Here is a 19,840-nt window from a genome sequence, read left to right on the forward strand (position 1 = left end):
AACCTTTAGCCCGACGGAGGTGAGGGCCTCAAGTGGTTGTCCATTAGAACAACGATGCTAGACAGTGGTTCGACGAAGGTGAGGGCCACAAGTGGTGGTCCAGCTGAGCAGCAACGTCAGGCATTGGTCCGGCGGAGGTGAGGGCCTCCAGTGGTGGTCCGATAATGCAACGATGTTAGGCGGTGGTCCGACGGAAGTCCAGTGGTGGTTGAGGAGGAGCTTCTTTTTTCTTTTCATTCTCTTCTTGCTTGGATCCCCCCCTTTAAGAGAAATGAGGGGTTTATTTATAGATTTTTGTAGTGGCATGGCCCTAGGTGAGAGATCAATGGTAAATGTGGAGTGGTTGGATGAACGGTCGATATTGAATCCCTTGATCGTGGACCGTTCGTCAGACATTTGAAGGTCTTAATGATGTAATAATTCCGCGATCTTGGGCTTGTTAGATTCGTCTCATTGAGCCGCTCGATCCAGCTATAAGCACAATATGTTTGGAAACCGTTTGATAATCCAAATTGTGGTTCAAACCTTCTAACATTGCTTCGGGTCCTTGATATGGACTCATTTGGGCTCGGATTGAGTCAAATTTGGTGTTGTTGGGTTCGTATTTTCGAGACGTTCTGTTTGAATGTAAGTTTACTGAAATAGGAGTTCAGATGGTCCCAATTTTAATTTTGGAAGTTTCCAACTTGATTTTGCATCGAGATTCGTGCCTATCAAGATTATTTTTTGATGATGTTTAAATTCTGTATTTTGATTTTTTTTTGGTATTGTACTTCTTGATATCTTTTATTAATGAGAATTTTATGTTGATTTTTATCATAATGTTGTAACTTAAATTAATTAATTATGTAAAAAATATTTAGATTTCTAAAAAAATAAGATATTTCTAATTTATTATTTTAATTAGTAATAAAAAATAAGATATTTATAATTATTTTTTCGAATTTAAAAAAAAAAATGACGGATGAACAGCGCGAGGCCACTGTTCATCCGATCAAATGCCGTAAGCATTGGCGCTCGGTTGGAGCGAAGGAAGCCATTGGAGTTGCCCTTGATACGTATTAAGCGACAGTAGGGGGGGCCTTTGTTTCCCTAGAAAGGAAAGTGTCGCAGAAATTTTTGAGAGACCGACCAAGAGAGAACGAGAAAGCTATGGGATCGAATGCGAAGATGATGGACGCCGTGAGAGCGGATGCACCTGTCGATGAGGAGGACGATTTCCTTCCTGCATCGGAGAGGGATCGTGGGAGGGTCGTTGGCCTCGTTCTCGTTGACATCGTCAATGGATTCTGCACAGTCGGAGCCGGCAACCTCGTACGCTTCCCTCGCTTCATTTCTCCCCTCGGAGTTGCTGTTATTAATTGAATTGATTTGGCGTTTTGGTTTTCAATTGAATGCTTATAAGATCGGACGAACTTTTAATTTGTTTTTTTTTCTTATTTGATTTAATTTGGAGATTTGTTTATTTAATCCGATGCTGTTAGAATCGTAGTAACATGCAGCCTTGATCATAATTTTCGTCAGCTTTTGGTGTAATACCTGCTGGACTCCATTATGTAATCTACGGCTTTTGCTTGGTCGCTGTCATACTTTTTTGTTTACATCTTTCTAGAGGATCTTTATGAGATTCTTATTAGTGGGTGTATGTTTCCTTCTTTTTGTGGAAGAAGATGGTTTTGTTCGAATAAATTGGGAATCACAAACTCATCTGAAAAGAAAAGATTTGTGCTTCAATCGGCCTAAAATAATATCCGCGAATGTTAAAAAATGGGTTTTTACGGACATTTTCCGATCAACATGTTTGACGAGTCATTGTGTCAGAAAGTGTTAAGATATTAATACAATATCAAGCAAACATTAGATGAAAATGTGATAATAAACAAACTAGAGCTCACAAATACAAGCCATACAAACTTACATTGTTCAGTGAGATCACTAAGTTCACGTTTGCAAAAAGATCAAATATTTTACTAAGCTTCTGAAAAATGATAAAAAATAATTTCTCTTTTATATATGGAGAAATCTTGTATTGCATTCCTTGGTATCTCACTACAACACAATATTTATAGAAAATACAAGCTAATCATATGATTACATGTGTACAAGAGAATATTAGTATAATTACATTACACCATTGGACTAAGTTGTTACTTTTCTGTTATTAAATTCTACCCAGCCTTGAAGAGATTGACTCACCTTCATTTGCCTAAAATGCAATCTTCAAACAAGCTGGATTTAATAGACTTTAAAGTTAAATTTTTATCTTTGCATGGAGAACCTTTAGGCCTTTCTTGCTTATATAGCATAAATTTTTATGCAATAGATTTAAATTTCTCTATGCATTTGTGGCAATCCAATTATTCTTATATTGGTGTTTGTAAAAAGAGAGTGCTTGACTTATTTCATCAAGCAATCATCAGGAAAATTTTCATCAGTTTTTAAATATTAATATTGAAGCTGACATGACTTCCTCTTGCAATTAATTACCAGATAAAGATCAAGTTTCTCCTCAAATCAATGATGTGCCTAACTTTTTGTTTGTTATCTTCATTATCACATCTTCAATGCCCACAACATTTATGGGCTTATCATCAACAACAACATCAAGCCTTTATCCCACTAAGTGGGTTCGGCTATATGAATCCTTTTTCTCCATTGTGTCATATTGAGAGTCAAATTCTCATTTAAATCTAATAACAAGGATCAAATTCTACATATGATAAAATATTTTTTGTTGATGATGAGCCCGTAAATGATTCATTCATCATCAACAAAAAATATTTTATCATAATTGCATGTGCATTAGTTTATCATTAGTTATGTTTGAAGAATAATAAAAAAGATGCATTTGAGTCTAATATCCTTATTTTCATTGATTGTTCTATCGATAATAAATATCAGTGCATCCTAGATATCTTTTGCAGTGACTTTCCTTGGTCTTTTCTTTTGGCTTTTAATTTTATTGATGCTTCTTCTTTATACATTCTTTTATCATATGGTTATGCTTTCCATAACACCGACATCCACTCAGGCGATTTTGAGACTTCCATTGTGATCTTACTGGTGGTTTTTGTTGTGAGATTTTGTTATTGTCTTTGTTAAAATATATATTCTTGTTGTCATTATTTAAAATAGAAATTGATTTACTCTCGCCTTTTTTGTGCTATCTTATATCCCCATTCAGATGAGATATTAGAGAATGGTGCATTGGAATTAATGGTTGTACAATGTCATCCCAGTTTTAAGGCAATGATGAGCGCAAATTTAAGCCATGGTCTTTGTCTTCATACATGATATTCACAAAGTTTAACAATTTTTTATTAGGTTGTTGAATTCATTGATGAAATTGGTGATGTAAGCTTCTTCTGAATTGATATTGTAAAACTTAAGCATTATATGTGCATTGACATTGTTGATTGTGAATGGTTTTTACTGCTTATCGGAGAGCGTTAATGCATATCAAAAAGCATGATCATGATGCCTACTGTGGTGGTATCGTTGTGGATGTTGAAAGTGAGGCTCTTGCTAAGACATAAGAGAATGACCCCTAAAGCTTTTCTGCCCATTAAATCCCTCTCCTGATCAACAGACTGTAGCTTTGCTCCCCTTAGTAGTCAGTGGAGCTTGAATAAATAATCCTCTATTTAAATCTTCCAGAACTTGAAGTTCAACTTCTCTATTTTGTGAGTTTAAACTAACAATATTTTTTTTCTTTTTAAGGAACCAGAATTTCCCTTTTCTATAGGAACCAAAAAAATCTCATCCCTTTGATCCCTCAGTTGGTAACCCCTCTCCCATGCCTCTCCTTTTTTTTTATTTGCTTGTTGTTTTCAAATGTAAATTTGTTTTCTTCTGAGGTTCTACATATAATGGCAGCAAGGAATGCATTTAGATACATAGAATTTTATTGAAAGATCTCATATGATATTATAAGATCTTTGAAAGTCAATGAAAAAAAATCTCACAATTTCTCACAAAGTCAATAAGTAATATCTTCAATAATGTTATATTAATACAATATCTTCAAAATATTATCATAGCCCATGAAAATAGATTAATCTAAAATTGGAAGAGGAGATTCATATATATATATATATATATATATAATATGTTAAATCCTAGCCGTCCCTTGGCATATTGATCCCACGGCTAGGTTAGGGATCAATGGGAGGCAAACTTGGATTGTGCCAACCTCCGCCATCCCTTGGAATTTTAATTCCCACGTCTAGGATGGAAATCCATGGGAGGCTCACATGGATTGAGCCGATCTCCTTCCATATTTATGTATAACTGATTTAGGAAGGATTATACTAGAGCAATTATGTATGATTCTGTAATTATTTGTTTCTTTATTAAGATATTTTGTATAGATCAATAAATTGGGATAAATTTGAGCAATATAATTAAGCCTTTTCCCTCTTCAATTCTTTGAATTTAACATGATACTAAAGCCTTCATTGCGATTGCCAGAATTTTGTTTTTTTTTTCTACTATCGTGCCTTCATTGCCGATCTTCCCTTGTTGTTATTCTATCTATAACCAACACAACCTTCTTTGCTGCCTTTCTTAATATAGCTTTCATCGCTACTTTTGCCGTCACAATGTTTGAAGTAAATTCCTTCCGGAGCTTTGACCAAATGGTGGACTCTATGGTGCACCAAGGAAAAGGAGATTTCCAAAATATGCAACCTTCCTATTGCCTAAATGAGATGAATTACTTAAAGTGGTCTCAATTTGTGAAGACCTACTTAAAAGAGAAAGGAAAGTTGAATCACCTCTTTTGGGTAGGATCAAAAGATCCTAAATTTTTGGGCATGGGATGAAGTGGACTCGATGATTATGTCATGGCTGTAGAATTCCATGACTCTAGAAATTAGTAATACTTTTATGTTCCTATCTCTGTAAAGGACATATGGGATGTCGCTAGACAAACCTTCTCAAAGGCTCGAGATGCTGCTTATATCCTTCAAATTAAGGTCAAGATGGGAAACACAAAATAAGCAAAATTATAATGAAATATGCCATTCTCCTTCAAAACTTGTGTCAAGAACTTGATCACTACAGATGCATAGAGACCAAGTGTCTAGAAGATGCTGCTATCCCGAAATACTTTATTTTGAAAGAGAGAGTGTATGACTTTCTTGTAGGATTAAATGTTGAGTTTGATCAGGTTATAGTTTAGATCCTTGGAAAAAAGAAAACATCTTCATGAAATGAGACCATTTCTTTCATTCGTGCTGAGAAAAATAGACGAGGGGTAATGCTGGAGCCAAAGGTAGTTGAACATTCAGTAATGGTGTTAACCAAAGAAGCATCATGGAAGAAAAAAATGTAAGGATTCCTCAAAACCTAAAGACAAAGACTCCCTTTGGTGCAATTATTATAAGAAATCACGACACATAAAATAGACATACTGGAAGATACATGGAAAGTTCTCAAGGAGTGGAATCAAATAAGTGGACAAAAGGGCACTTTACAAGCCAGCACTATAGTCAGTCTAATCCAGAAATGCAGTCTAGCTTCAGAGAGCTTAATAAAGAAGATATTAATAAACTAATATAACTCTTGATATCCCTTAAAAACCACCTACATCTTCTACACTTTCCAATAAATTTTTTATATCCATTGGATTAAGTGCATCTAGAAATAATTAAAAGGATTATGGATCATGAACTTAGGAGCCACAGATCATAAGACACTCCACTATCCACTTCATCAACTATACACCTTACGCAAGTGATAAGAAAATCATCACTGTTGATGGTTCTCTTACCATAGTAGCATGCCAAGGAGACATACCCTTATCTAGGGGTGTAAACGAGTCGAGTTAAGTCCAATATCTATCTTGTCGAGTTAAGCTGGTTTAACTGTTACTGAGCTCAAACTCGAGCTCGACTCATTAAAAAATTCATAGGCTCTCGTTCGACTCGATTGCTCGAGCTCATTTAGAAAGCTCAAGCTTAACTCAATTGTTGAGCTTAATTTTCAAGTTTAAAATTTTAAAAAAATATATTTTCTTATCAGCAACAACAATAACAACAACATCAAGTCTTTATCCCACTATGTGGGGTTGGCTACATGAATCATTTTTTTCCATTCTGCCATATTAAAAGTTAAATTCTCATTTAAATCTAATAAATAAAGGTCATTTCTAATATTATCTAACCAAGTCTTTTTAGGTCTACCTCCTCATTTTTTAACATAAGTCAAATCTAATACATTTACTTTCCTAACCAGGTCATCAGAAGGCTGATGTTTTATGTGACCCAACCATCTAAGGTGACTCTCTCTAATCTTATCTTCCATGGGATCTATTCTAACCTTTTCACGTGTATGCTCATTTTGTATCCTGTTTGTAAGAGTAAAACCACTCATCCACTTAAGTATCCTCATCCTTGCAATAATTAACTTAAATATTATGCTTCTCTTTTAATGGCCAACATTCTGCACCGTAAAGCATTGCAGGTCTAACCACCATATTATATAATTTTTTCTTATGTTGGAGGGAGACTTTTTTTATTATACAACAAGCTTGATTCATTCCTCCACTTCAACAATCTAATTTCAACTCTACTAACAATATCTCCATGTATTTTACCATCACTCTGAACAATAGACCGAAGATATCTAAAACATGTATTTTTATTAATGAAATGATTACCCAAAGTCACAAACCCCTTATAAGAACTATTATTACTAAAATTACACTCCATACATTCAGTTATGAAAGCCTTAGACTCTAAGGCTGACCTCCATAATTCCAATTTACCTTCAACTCCCTCTTTAGTCTTATCAACAAGATCAATATCATCAGCAAAAAACATAAACCAGGATACAACCTCTTGCAAATGTCTACTGAGAACATCCATGACTAAAGCAAAAATATATGGGCTTAAGGCTAATCCTTGATGTAATCCATCTGAAATAAAAAAAATACTTGGTTAAACCACCTTGTGTCTGAACAAAAGTAATAACACTTGCATGCATATGCATAATGACTTGAATATAAGCATTATTAACACATTTCTTTTCTAGAACTCTTCATAGCACTTCTCTTGGAACTTTATCATATGCTTTATCTAAATAAAAAAAAAATCATATGAAGATCCTCCTTATTCTCTATATACTACTCCATCAAACCTCTCAATAAATGTATGGCTTCCATAGTAGACTTACTCGGCATGAATCCAAATTGATTTTTATAAACATTGGTATCATGTCGTAACCTATGCTTCATAACTCTCTCCCATATTTTTAAAGTATGACGCATTAACTTAATCCCTCTATAATTCGCACAAGCACAATCTTGTGCATCACCTTTATTCTTAAAAATAGTAATCAACATACTCATTCTCCACTTATCTGTTATCTTTTCTCTTTAAAATAATATTAAAAAGTTTAGCAATCCAAGAAATTCCTTTATCTCCTAAGCATTTCCACACCTCTATTATAATATCATCAAGTCTAACAGATTTTTCACACTTCATTTTTCTTTAGAGCCACTCTAACTTCGATTTTATGAATACGCCGATAAAAAAAATCTTTATTTTCAGTTAGAGTGCTAAAACCACTATAGTCAATCGCATTCTCATAATCTTCATTTAAGAGTTTATAAAAATATCTCATCCACATTTGTTGAATATCCTTTTCTAATAAAAGCACTTTTTGATCTTCATCCTTGAAACACTTCACTTGAACTAAATCCTTATTACTCTTATCTTTATATTTGGCTAACTTATACATATATCTTTCGCCCTCCATAGTATTGTGGGCTCCAAAAATTCGGCCCCGGCCTCCGCTCGCTTTTCTTTTTATTCGGCGAGGGAGTTTTAACTGATAAGTTCTGAGGTAAATTTTGGAAGGCAGATGTGTTTGTAGATAAGACACTACCCAGAGATTTCGCCCTCATTTTGCGAGGACTTTATGATCTGAGTTCTGGTTTCCTATAGGCGCAAGCCCCTATAGTTAATTACCTCTCCCGATAACGAGAGAGAACTTTCGATTAAGGCTAGTTGTCAATCAGATACGTAGAAATACGTGTTATCTAGAATATAGTAGCAGCAATGGATATATAGAAAATTGTTGGAAAATTGGGGAGTTTGAAGATTTAATATTTAAAATTGGAAATTTCACTACCTTGCACTTAAAGTGGATGGTGGGGGAATGGATGATAGACCCGATCAAGATCCCATGGTTCCGTCGTCCCGGGCCATCGTGGTCCCTGGTCTACTTAGTCAGAGAAGGTAGTCGACCCAACCTGACAGAAGGATCCTTGTCGGCAGCCATGGGTTGATTCTTCCAAGGGAACCTTGTAGACCTGAAGTGAATATTTATCTAAGGGGACAAATTTGAATCCACCTTAGCTAACAAAGGGCTTTGTGCCCTATCGATCATATCCTATTGATTCATATCTCAAGCGGGTCATAGTGCACTAACTAATCTCCTGCCTTTAGTCGTGTATGCTTGTATCCGTTGTAACTTCTTTATGACTTTCTTGTGGATGACATGTTAGGTGTACAATAGGTGGTTACAGTCATTGGCCTTTTCAGTACATTTGTTATTGTTGCTCATATACAGGTAGATGTATTCATTTATAAACTGAAATTGACTTCAGGATACTGCATTTACTGAAGTCCTTCTACATCTACCCATAAGTGGCATATTATACATACATCCGTATTCGTAGAAAGATTGTATATATTGCAGATCATTTTTTTTATTGCATGAGAATTAATTTGTGTGTTTGAATCTTGATGTTGATAGCTGACTGAGTTACATCCACTGATTACTTCTTCGTGCATACGAGCTAGAAATTTACTATACTTATAGCACCTCAATCTCCTAAACTTGAAAGAGATCGTAATATTTTGTTTACTAGACATTGCACTATTGTAGGTAGTAGATATGTTGCCACATTCACTATGTACATCTTTCGGTACTTGTGGGGACCATCACATGCATCCTTAAGATAACTGGCATTCGCTTGTAGGGTATTGCATTTGCAGTTCGTCTTTCACCATCACTGTTTGCCAAGATTTGTGGGATTTATACATCCCACATATTAGTGTGTCATATGCTGAACTACCTCCCTTATCAGTGCTTCTAAGCAGACTATATTAGCAACATTATTGTCCACTACAAATTACTTCTTACTTGCATTTGATCTTTTTTTCCTTTGATGTTTCTTCTTGGAGATGGTGACTTGTTGGAGACGAGGATATAGTAGCTTCCTTGTCTACCATGAGTGTATGTTTACAACTCAATGTTTACTTGAATGTATTTGAGAAATTTGATGTTTGCATCTTGATAATGTATCTCTTAATCAAAAGTCTAGTTCACATCATCTGTTCAAGCTTGAGTTCAATGTAGACTCAAATAACATCTTCACTTGAGTCTAAATCTTTCAAATCATATTCAAGTTCTTCTCACTTGGTTCGAACCAAGTTCACAAGTCTCAAGTTAGTGCTCAAGCTTGAGCTAAAGTCCTTCTTAGTCCAAATCAAATTTGAGCCAAGTTCCTTGTTATTTACTCATCTTAATTGAGTTCATATTATTTGATTAAAGTCCATTTGAGTTCAAGATGAGTCCTCCATTTAGTTCATTCAATAGTAAATCCATAAGTCCAGTTCATGTTCATAAGTCCTCTGTTGTTGTTCGAGTACAAGTTCTATGTCTTCTGCAGTCTTTTGAATTTGAGTATGAATTGTCCAAGTCCAAATTAAGACTTCTTGTACCAAGTTCATTATATTCGAGTTCAATTGAGTTCGAGTTCATTTTTAGTTCATTTGGTTTAAGCTCTTGCTCCACAAGTCCACTGTTGTTCTATCGAATTCAAAGGTTCACAAGTCCGAGTCCAAATTTGATCGTCCTTCGAGTTCAATCAAGTCCAAATGCAGTATTGCGTTCACCCGAAATTCGGCAACCTTCCGTCGTCTCCCCCGTTTAGGGGAAAACTACGGAAAACTGGGCCTTTCCCACCACGCTAAGAAAAGCGTGTATGGTAGGTGCCCTCTTTCGAGGACACCGCGGCCGTGATACCACGCTAAGAAAAGCGTGTATGGGTATTTTTTTAAAAATATTTTGTAAGAAAGGCAGTTATTTCCCCGCAAGCGGGTACTTATGGGTATCCCCGCTTCATCGTGCGCATCGCACTGGGATCCCTTCCCACCACGCTAAGAAAAGCGTGTATAGGCGAGGTTTCCATGGCGATACGAACTTCGAAGAAGGAATTTAGGTGATTACCCGCTTCGTCGCAAGCGTCCCCACTCCCTCCCACCACGCTAAGAAAAGCGTGTATAGGTGGTCATTTTGTCTCGACGAATGTGTTGAAACGGGTTCTCAGAGTTTTAGGGTTTAGGAGTTATACCTGCGGGGTCGGCAAAGTGGCAAAAGAACTGTACAAAATGCATAAATACTTTCTCTTTTTTTTCTTTTAAATCTCTTTTCTTTTCTCTCTTTTTTTTTATATCTCTCTTTCTCTGTATATATATATTTCTTAACTCTAAAGATACCATACTTAACCTCATTAGTCCATAACAAAATAACTAAATCAAATAATGATAGCCATGATATTGATTTCAAATAATGATGATTATTTAAAGGCAACAGAGAAATAGGAAGTTTAGAGTGAATGGGCTATGTGGATTTATAGGCTAATTTGAAATGGGTTGCTGTAGATTTGATTTGGAGTGCAGTGGAGCTATTTTGAAGGGCTGCTCATGGGCTTGAAATTGGAATGTAATAGGGCTGTTTTGGGCTGGAGTTTACGGGTAAAACAGGATTGCTATGACTCAGCCTGCCGTAAGCAAGAAATCTCCATGTGAAGGGACAAGTTGGCAAAGCTATAGTGGGCTGCAGAGAAGTTAGCAAATGAGAATTTTGAGATAGATTTGCAAAGTGGAAGTGATGGGCCTTGGGCTGATTTGGACTTATATGAATGGGGAGAGAATCATAAGGCAAGCAAATATGTTAAGGTGTGGGATTCAGAAGATATAAAAATGGAATTATGATTATTCCCTAACCGAAGGAGGTTCTCAAAGAATGGAGGAAGATTTGTATTATTTTTTTTTTATAGAGTAAAGCAGGAGGAAGATAAGCATTAAATGAAACATGGATATTATTCTTCCACACAAACTTATCCTTGTGCTTACCGTTCTGATTCTGTCAAATCTTGAGAGCTGGTTCGATTTGAGGCTCTGAATTAACCGGAGGAGTAGAGAGACGTGAGGTGGACTGTGGCTCAAGTGGGCTAAAATGTGTTGTTATGTGTTTGTGACGTGTGATTATGCACAAGCTGCAAGAGATGGAGTAACAGCTGCTATGAGTAAAGGATTCAAGTGTTGGCTGGTTGGTGTAGAGTAGTGAGAATGGATGGAAGAGGATAGAGGGCTGCTGCAGTTTCACGTGAGGGAGGGAGGAAGAAAGGGCATGGATCAAGTTCCTGCACAGTTGGGGGAGTTGAGAGTTACGGATTGTAGTTGAGAGGAGGTGTTCAAATGGAGGGGGTTGAGTATATAATAGGTTATTCAGCTCTTTATTATTTTTTTATTTCTCCACTGGCTGATATGACTTGGGCAACTGATAGTTGACAGGATATGATTTATGCAGGATTTAGCAGAGATATGGAATGGGCAGCATCAATTCCAGAGCAGGTAATCATTTTAAGGCTTTTTTTTTGCATACTACAGCAAAGGTCAACAACATGTACCACGTCCTTACTGGCAGGAGACTGTTTGAGAATGAATCCTAGTGATATTTTCGACTAGGCATTTGACTCTTTGTGAGCTGGAGTAAATTTTAGATTTGTCCACCTCGGCAAACTGTTGCGGAGGGTGGATGAATTTTGCTTTAAGTGTTTTGATGAATTTATTTCAATTTTAAATATTTTTGGGTTTTGGGGATTTTTGGAATTTTCTGGGATTTTGGGTGGAGCTTGGAAGATGTTTGAAAGCATTTGAATCACCCCTCCGGTTGAGATCTGCATTCAACACGGCCATCATCGGGTTATTTGGGATCATTTCTATTTATTGATTGAACCCTGTCAACCCTATCAACTTAACGATAGGGGATCAGGTTTCATAGGCTTTATGCCCTTGATAGTGAATTCTTGTTGTTATAGGCCTTGAAGGTCTAATATGAATTTATGAAGACAAATATAACGGTCGCCACAACCGTATATTTGTTTGTTGGTTCGAGCCCTGTCGACTTCTATTGACCCGTTAGAAGGATCGGGTTCGAACATGAATTCACTTATCGACCCGTGCAGCATCCCTAGACGTCACGTGTGTACTTATAACACGTTCGCCGAGGCCCGTGCGGGTGTTTGGGGGCATTTTATAATTGAACCCTTTCAACTCCTTTTTACCTGCTTAGGAGGATCGGGTTCAAATTTAATAACCTGCGCAGCATCCCTAGACGTCACGTGTGTACCAATAACACGCTCGTCGGGGCCCATACGGGTTTCATGATTGTTTTTACCCCTTTTAGTGTACCTATGTGTATACAGATTATAGTGCACGTGCAGCGGTATTTTGAAATATTTGTAGACGCCTTCTGTCTGCCTGTACGGAGATTGCAGATCCGGTGGCATTGCATAGCAGCTTCTGAATAGAGTTGTTTGCTGCTTTATACAGGTAGACTGTCGTATACTACTTGGATGATTTGTGTAGGTAGATTATAGTGCACTAACGAATCTCCTGCTTCGGATCGTAGGAGCTTGCACTTGTTGTAGTCTTTGGCATTTGTTTGTAGATTGTATGTGATATTCGTAGTGGAGCTCCAGCAGAAGCTTGTGAGAGATTGAATCTTTCGAATTCTTTATGTACTTTATTATGGTATTTGGCTCATATAGTACATTCGCCACTACTGCAAGTAGGCAAGTGGATGTATTTTTTCACAGACTGGAATTGACTTCAGGATACTGCATTTACTGAAGCCTTTGTACATCTACTCATCAGAGGCATATGGCACATACATTTGTCTTTGTAGAGAAATTGTATGTGTTGTAGATCTTTCAACATTGTTTGCATGCAGATCAGTTATCACTCTACAAGGTATTTTAGGTCATGATCTTGTAACCACAACATATCTTTCAACATCTTCTTGTTATTTGTAAGCACGTCGCACTTGCAAGTCCCTTATCTTCAAAGGTGATTTATTTGAATGATTTAAACCATGATTTGAAATTTGTTTGCTTGCATGAGATTCAAATGGATCACCCTCTTTGATTAGCATTTGCAATTCCTTCGTCATTATATCTTCTTGGAATTGAATTGTTGTTGATAAGAAATATGACATTGTGTTTCTTGTAGCTCCTTTGATGTCTCTTGTAGTATGTTGCATGCACTTCTATATTTATAATGAACAAAATGAGCCACACTTATTGGTGATTTATCCGTGCAAACCAAATATCTTTGTTTATAGGAGCAATTGAATTTGCTTGCATGACGACGCGGATATCACCTATTTTCACTTACAAGTTGATTTTTCTTAAATGTTACAAGCCATTCAATTCTATCAGTCATCATTTGTATGTCTTGAGAATTCATTTAACATTTTTTATGAGTTCTCACTTGTTCATTTGAGTTTGGTTCAAATCAAATTCAAGTTTCATGTTGTCCAAATCATTCAAGTTCAAATATAAGCTCCTTGAGTTCAATCAAGTTCTCTTGGGTCCATGTCTTGTTCAAGTTCGATGTCCACAAGTTTTGAGTTCAATGTCAAAGTTCACCTTGCAAGTTCAAGTTCATTTCCATTTTACTTGGGTTCAACTCTTTATTAATTCATTTAGATTTTGTTCAAGAGTCCAAGTACAAGTCATCCGTCGTTCTTTTGAGTTCGATTAAGTGTAGGTACGATTTCACCCGAAATTTTGGCAGCCTTCCGGCGTCTCCCCCGTTTACAGGAAAGCTATGAGAAACTGGGCCTTTCCCACCATGCGCAATAAAGGCGTGTATGGTAGGGGTCCTCTGACGAGGACACCGCGGCCGTGATTTTTTTGTTCCTCTCACCATGCGCAATAAAGGCGTGTATGGGGTCTTTGACGGTACCTGTTTAAAAGACATAATTTGCTTTCCCCCGCTCGGGGGTACTTATAAGTGACCCCGCCTCGCCGTAAGTGCCACACCGGGGTCCCTTCCCACCACGCGCAATAAAAGGGTGTATAGGCGGTTTTCCGGTGCTCCACGAACGCCGAAGTAGAGTTTAGGCGATTGCTCGCTTCGTCGTAAGCATCGGACTGGCGTCCCATCCCTCCAAGTGCAATAAAGGCGTGTATAGGCATTTTTCTGGTATGCTGCAAACAACGATGCGAGAATCTGAGTATAGAGAGTTCGTATATTCGCGGGCTTTGACGGTACCTGTTTAAAAATGCACAATTTGCTTTCCCCCCGCTCGGGGGTACTTATAAGTGACCCCGCCTCGCCGTAGGTGCTGCACCGAGGTCCCTTCCCACCACGCGCAATAAAGGAGTGTATAGGCGGTTTTTCGGTGCGCCACGAACGCCGAAGTAGAGTTTAGGTGATTGCTCGCTTCGTCGTTAGCATCGGACCGGCGTCCCATCCCACCACGTGAAATAAAGGCGTGTATAGGCATTTTTCCGGTCTGCTGCAAACAACGATGTAAGAATCTGAGTTTAGAGAGTTCGTACCTTCACGGGCTTTGACGGTACCTGTTTAAAAATGCACTGTTTTCTTTCCCCCCCGCTCGGGGGTACTTATAAGTGACCCCGCCTCGCCGTAGGTGCCGCATCGGGGTCCCTTCCCACCAATTTAGAATTAATTCTAACTTAATTAACATTAATTAATTTTAATAAAATATAATTAATTAATATTAACTAATAATAATTAATTTATAAATTCTGATTAATTAAAAATAATAATTGTAATTAATTATATTTAATTAATATAATTATAATTAAATTATTCATAATAATAATAAAAAAAAAATTAATCCCTTGGCTTGGTGGATTCAAGGGATTTGGCCGTGGAAGCTCACGTGAAGGGAGAAAGTTACCTTCACCACCAGCTAGCTCCCGTTCTCACTCCCGATCAAAATGTTGTAACTTCCGGTTCTACAGGAGAGGAAAGTCATCGCCGGAGCCAAGTTGAACAGCAGCGACGGGGTTGGAGAAACGTACGAACGGGAGGAAGTTAACTTCATAGTGGCGAGCTCCCCTTGTGGCTTCCGATCGAAATGCGTAACTTCCGCTCCAACCGGAACGGAAAGTCGTCTGAGGAGCGAAGCCGTCCGGCCAAGGAGGAGTCGGAGAAGGGTTCGACCGGCTAGGTATGGAGAAGTCTCTCTCTCTGTCTCTCTCTGTGCTTGTGCGGGTCGGCCGAGAGGTCGGAGGTGGAAGAGGGGTTAAACGTGGAAGGAGGTTGTGACAGTGGAGGCTGGCAGCTTGGAGGAGGAGATCGCTGGCGGGATTGGGCCGAACGACTTTGGAGGAGAGGCGTGGAAGAGGGAGCAGTGCTCGTTGCGTGGGAAAGCCGAGAGTAGCAAGAGAGCTTGTGTTGGTTCGGTATTTAACGACTTGGAGGAGCAGCGAACGAGGAACTATAGCGGAATTTGCGGGAAGAGATGTCCGAGGTTCCAGCCAGCGGGATATCAGGGATTTGATCGTGAATCAGAGCAGTGTCATAAAATCAACGGAATTTTCGGGATTTCTTCGATCGAACGAGGTATGCAGATTTTTCAGCTGGATTCGCGGGATTTGGCAGAGGACTTAACGGGAGACGTTGTATAACAGGTAAGAGCTTTAAACTTTTCTCTTTTTTTATTTCTTTTGGATATAACCTGCAGGTCAACAAGTATCTAATATATTATATAAATCGTTAAAAAATAAATTTTTGTATCACATTTTGCTTTCTTAGACTCCTTACAGGTCTCTTTATATCTTTCTCAATTATCAATTTTTTTATATTTAAAACATTTTTTATAATAAATCTTCTTATTTTTTTTTGTACATTTTAATCCCACCATCAATGTTTTTACTATTAGGAGTTTTTCCCTTTGAATCTATAATTATTTTAAAATTATTAAAATATATTATATAATACTAATTTAAATTAATTATAAAATACATTTTAATTTAATCGAGTAGCTCAATGAGCTTTCGAGCCGAGTCAAGCTTGAGCTCCTGCTCGAGCTCGAACTTGTGGCTCAATAAGCCCGAACTCGTGGCTTGTTAACGAGTAGAGCTCGAGTCGGCTCGGTTCACTTACACCGCTACCTTTATCTCCCTCCATCCCTCTAAAAAATGTACTTCATGTACCTCAACTATCAATAAACCTAATCTCCATACAAAAACTTTCCAGTGACTATAGTTGTTATGTTTTATTTAACCCTACTTGTTGCTTATTTTAGAACTAGGAATCGGTGAAGAAGATTAGACTTTCTAAGGAGACAAATGGACCGTACTACTTGGAAGAGCTGAATAAATCTAATGCTATAAATAATGACTATTCTATTTTATCCCTATTTTATAAAAAAACTTCTATTTGGCTTAACCATTTTAGATTAGAACATTCATTTTTGGATGTCTTAAGAAATATTTCCCCAAAACTTTTTTATAAGTTAAAAAATGAATCTTTTTATTGTGAAAACTATTAGTTAGCCAAGCATAAACGAGTTTCTTTTTAAAACAAATGTAAGAGATGTAATATTATCTTTTACCTTATTCATAGTGATATCTAGGGATCCTAAAAAATCCCTAACATTTGAGGGGCTCGATGGTTTGTATCCTTCATTGATGACTACACTCAAGTCTCTTGGATCTTTTTCCTCAAAAACAAATCCGTTGTTAGCACCACCCTCCTCATTTTCATACCATGATACAGAACCAATTTGGGGTAAAAATAAAAAAATTTCATTCCGATAATGCTAAAGATTTCTTTAACTAAACCTCATCCTCCTACATTTAAAAAGAATGCATCATTTATGAGTCTTCATGTATTCGCACTCCATAATAAAACGGGGTTGCATAAATGAAAAATGGTCACCTTCTAGCCTCCACCCGTGCACTTCTATTCCACAACAATGTACCCAAATCTTATTGAGGGGAAGCCCTTTTGACTGCCATATATCTTATAAACCAACTACCTTAAAAAAACTTTGGGGCTAAAAATACTAATAGATGTTCTATCTTCTTTTTACCAATTCCGAACCCATAATAACCTTACATCCAAAATTTTTGGGTGCACTGCCTATGTTTACATTCACAACCAAAATAGAGAAAAATTAGATCAAAGAATACTCAAATGAATCCTTAATGGATATTCATCCACCCAGAAATGTTATATAAGTGTTATCATCCCTCCACCAAGAAAATTCATGTATTTGTTGACGTTAGCTTTGATAAACAAAAATCCTATTTTACCAAATCTCATCTTCAGGGGGGAGGGGAGACTGAAACTGAGGAAGATGAGGAAAGTGAGCTTGCCCCTTTTAACCTCCTAGCTCCACCCAAACCAATACACTTAAACCTAAAATCAAAGCCAGTGAAGTTGAGGACAAAGCTATTTTGGATAATAAAAGGTTGGGTAAGTGTATTTCAGGCATTTAAATCCGAACTATGCTCCAGAGAAGATCCAAGAATTTGAATGATCTCTTGAAATTAAGGTAAATACAAGTTCACCCGAAAACCTCCCTTATACCCTATAACCAACTTTGTATCATTCCATAACTCTCACCTTCAGACAAAATTTTTTTAGTTATATTAAATGATATTCATATTCCTAATGATATTTTTGAGACCTTATCTGATGAAAGTTGAAAAAGTGTCATGAAAGATGAAATGCAGGCCCTGAAGAAAAACAAGATATGAGAGATCACCAACCTATTAGTAGGAAAAAAACTAGTTGGCTGCTACCTAAATTAAAATACTCCCTATAACGGATTTCATTATTTTATTTTATTTCGTTGCTCTAGTTACAGTCAAGCTTGAATTGCTTCTCGGGGGTCAGTTTTTGTTTTGCGGTAATCCTCTTTTAACATATAGCTGATCTGCTCTAATCCGCATCATTACGCTTTAGTTTCTTGTGTTTTTTTTAAAGAAATTTGTCATGAACAGTAATAATTTACACAATTTGATGTTAATTGATGATGCTTTGTTTTTGAAGGCTCCACGTGAACCTAATAAACAAATAGCCACTATGGTCGAGGAGGCATCAAGGCTGGCAAAGGCATTCTGTGAGAGGAATTGGCCTGTTTTTGCTTTTCTCGACTCTCATTACCCAGATAAACCAGAGCCCCCATACCCTCCTCATTGTATAATTGGCTCTGGAGAAGATAATCTTGTTCCAGGTTCTGCCATTTAAAGCTTTCTTTCAATTTTCTTTGCTACTGTTTTATATACTTGTCCCTTTTTTTTAATATGGTGAGCTTGAATCCGTGACCTTGAAGATACAATCATCTCTTTTAACCAATGGGTCATAGGTCCTTTCACATTTTAAATACTTCTTTCACACAAAGATCCTTTATTTGATATGTTGCATGAAGGGTACCCTTTTACTTTTATTAATTTATTATGCAATTATGAGATATTTATTATACATGAATAAATGCAGCTCTACAGTGGTTAGAGAAGGATCCAAATGTGACATTAAAGCGTAAGGATTGTATTGATGGATTCATTGGCTCAACGGAGAAGGATGGTTCTAATCTATTTGTTGACTGGGTGAAAACAAATGACATCAAAGTTGTGAGTACGAACTCTCTTTGAATATAAGTGAATTTTGTTTTGCTGGCGAATACTTAGAGAACTTGCGCTGCTTTGCTATATTGCACTTTACCAAATAAAACCTTTGATCTTGCTTTTTAGCTGACGTTTTCTGTAGTGAATACTCTTGATACATAAAAGTTTAATTCAGATGACACTATTGTTCTTATTGATGACTATTTGTTGCAGGTTTTAGTCCTCGGTATATGCACCGATATTTGTGTTTTGGACTTTACTTGCTCTATTTTATCAGCTCGAAATATTGGTCGGATTCTCCCGCTGGAAGATGTAGTGATTTATTCACATGGATGTGCTACCTATGATCTTCCCATTCATGTCGCTAAACATATCAAAGGAGCCTTAGCTCATCCCCAGGTTTGAATCATATGGATTCTTTTTATTCTGTTCCTCTTTTTATTGCTTTACCAATCATCATATGCTTTTATTTCCATACAAACAATAAGAAATTATATTTAACTGGCATTGATATGATTTGAAATAAAATTTGTATTTGTATTTTACTAAATTCTTGTAGGAATTGCTTCATCATATGGGACTTTATGTGGCCAAGGGAAGGGGAGCCAGAATTGTGAACAGTGTATCCATTGACTAAGAAGAACTAGCGAGCACAGTTCTTCACATTCTGTCAGGTTAATTCCTGCCAAGCTCTGCATCTTTTTTCTATATTCTTCTCCAGTTGGTTGTAAATCACTCATGTTCTCCGTTGTCGACTCATGGTTGTTGTATAAAAATAAACTTCTCTAGTTGGTTGTCATCATAAATAAATTTGTACTCATGATGGCTTTCAAATTAGCTAAATTATTTTGAGATGAATTCAATATAAAATATGAATAATTTCTCATATATTATAGTCATGATAAAATAAATTCAACTATTTTAAAATTCGTCATAGCTCAAATTTGATCAGAATATCATCATCTAAATATTTTGCGCATTTTATGCCAACTGGACTATGGTATTGAAGATATTGACAATGCTAAGACTTACAACAAAGCCTATTGTAAATTTAATAAGTTGCATCTCAATAATGTGTTCAAATAATTGCATTAAGTTTTTCCATTAACCAAAAAATCAGCAACCCAGAGAATCAAATTGCAGATA

At 36.8% G+C, this 19,840-nt stretch overlaps 1 protein-coding gene across 2 annotated transcripts; it reads left to right on the forward strand.

Moving 5' to 3' along the window:
• Window positions 1-968: 968 nt before the first annotated feature.
• On the forward strand, window positions 969-19,531 carry LOC110109569 (nicotinamidase 1). 2 transcript variants are annotated; one of them, XR_003702939.1, is made up of 5 exons: window positions 969-1,314; window positions 18,120-18,303; window positions 18,567-18,704; window positions 18,908-19,093; window positions 19,254-19,531. XR_003702939.1 is itself a non-coding variant. In XM_020840703.2 (5 exons), the coding sequence occupies exons 1-5, from the start codon at window positions 1,153-1,155 to the stop codon at window positions 19,329-19,331; spliced, it is 744 nt and encodes a 247-aa protein (XP_020696362.1). In that variant the 5' UTR covers window positions 969-1,152; the 3' UTR covers window positions 19,332-19,531. The 2 variants fall into 2 exon arrangements, 1 of the variants encoding a protein (XP_020696362.1); XM_020840703.2 differs by having other exon boundaries at window positions 18,567-18,700.
• The last annotated feature ends 309 nt before the right edge of the window (window positions 19,532-19,840 follow it).

This window comes from Dendrobium catenatum, unplaced genomic scaffold, assembly GCF_001605985.2.
Source record: "Dendrobium catenatum unplaced genomic scaffold, ASM160598v2 fragScaff_scaffold_1548, whole genome shotgun sequence".
Classification (NCBI taxonomy): Eukaryota; Viridiplantae; Streptophyta; class Magnoliopsida; order Asparagales; family Orchidaceae; genus Dendrobium; species Dendrobium catenatum.

Bases quoted from the DNA above. Each gene is read 5' to 3' on its own strand.
- LOC110109569 (XM_020840703.2), top strand. From the start codon at position 1,153: ATGGGATCGAATGCGAAGATGATGGACGCCGTGAGAGCGGATGCACCT. The intron at 1,315-18,119 runs GTACGCTTCCCT...TTGTTTTTGAAG, and splicing joins CAGTCGGAGCCGGCAACCTC to GCTCCACGTGAACCTAATAA. The intron at 18,304-18,566 runs GTTCTGCCATTT...GAATAAATGCAG, and splicing joins AGAAGATAATCTTGTTCCAG to CTCTACAGTGGTTAGAGAAG.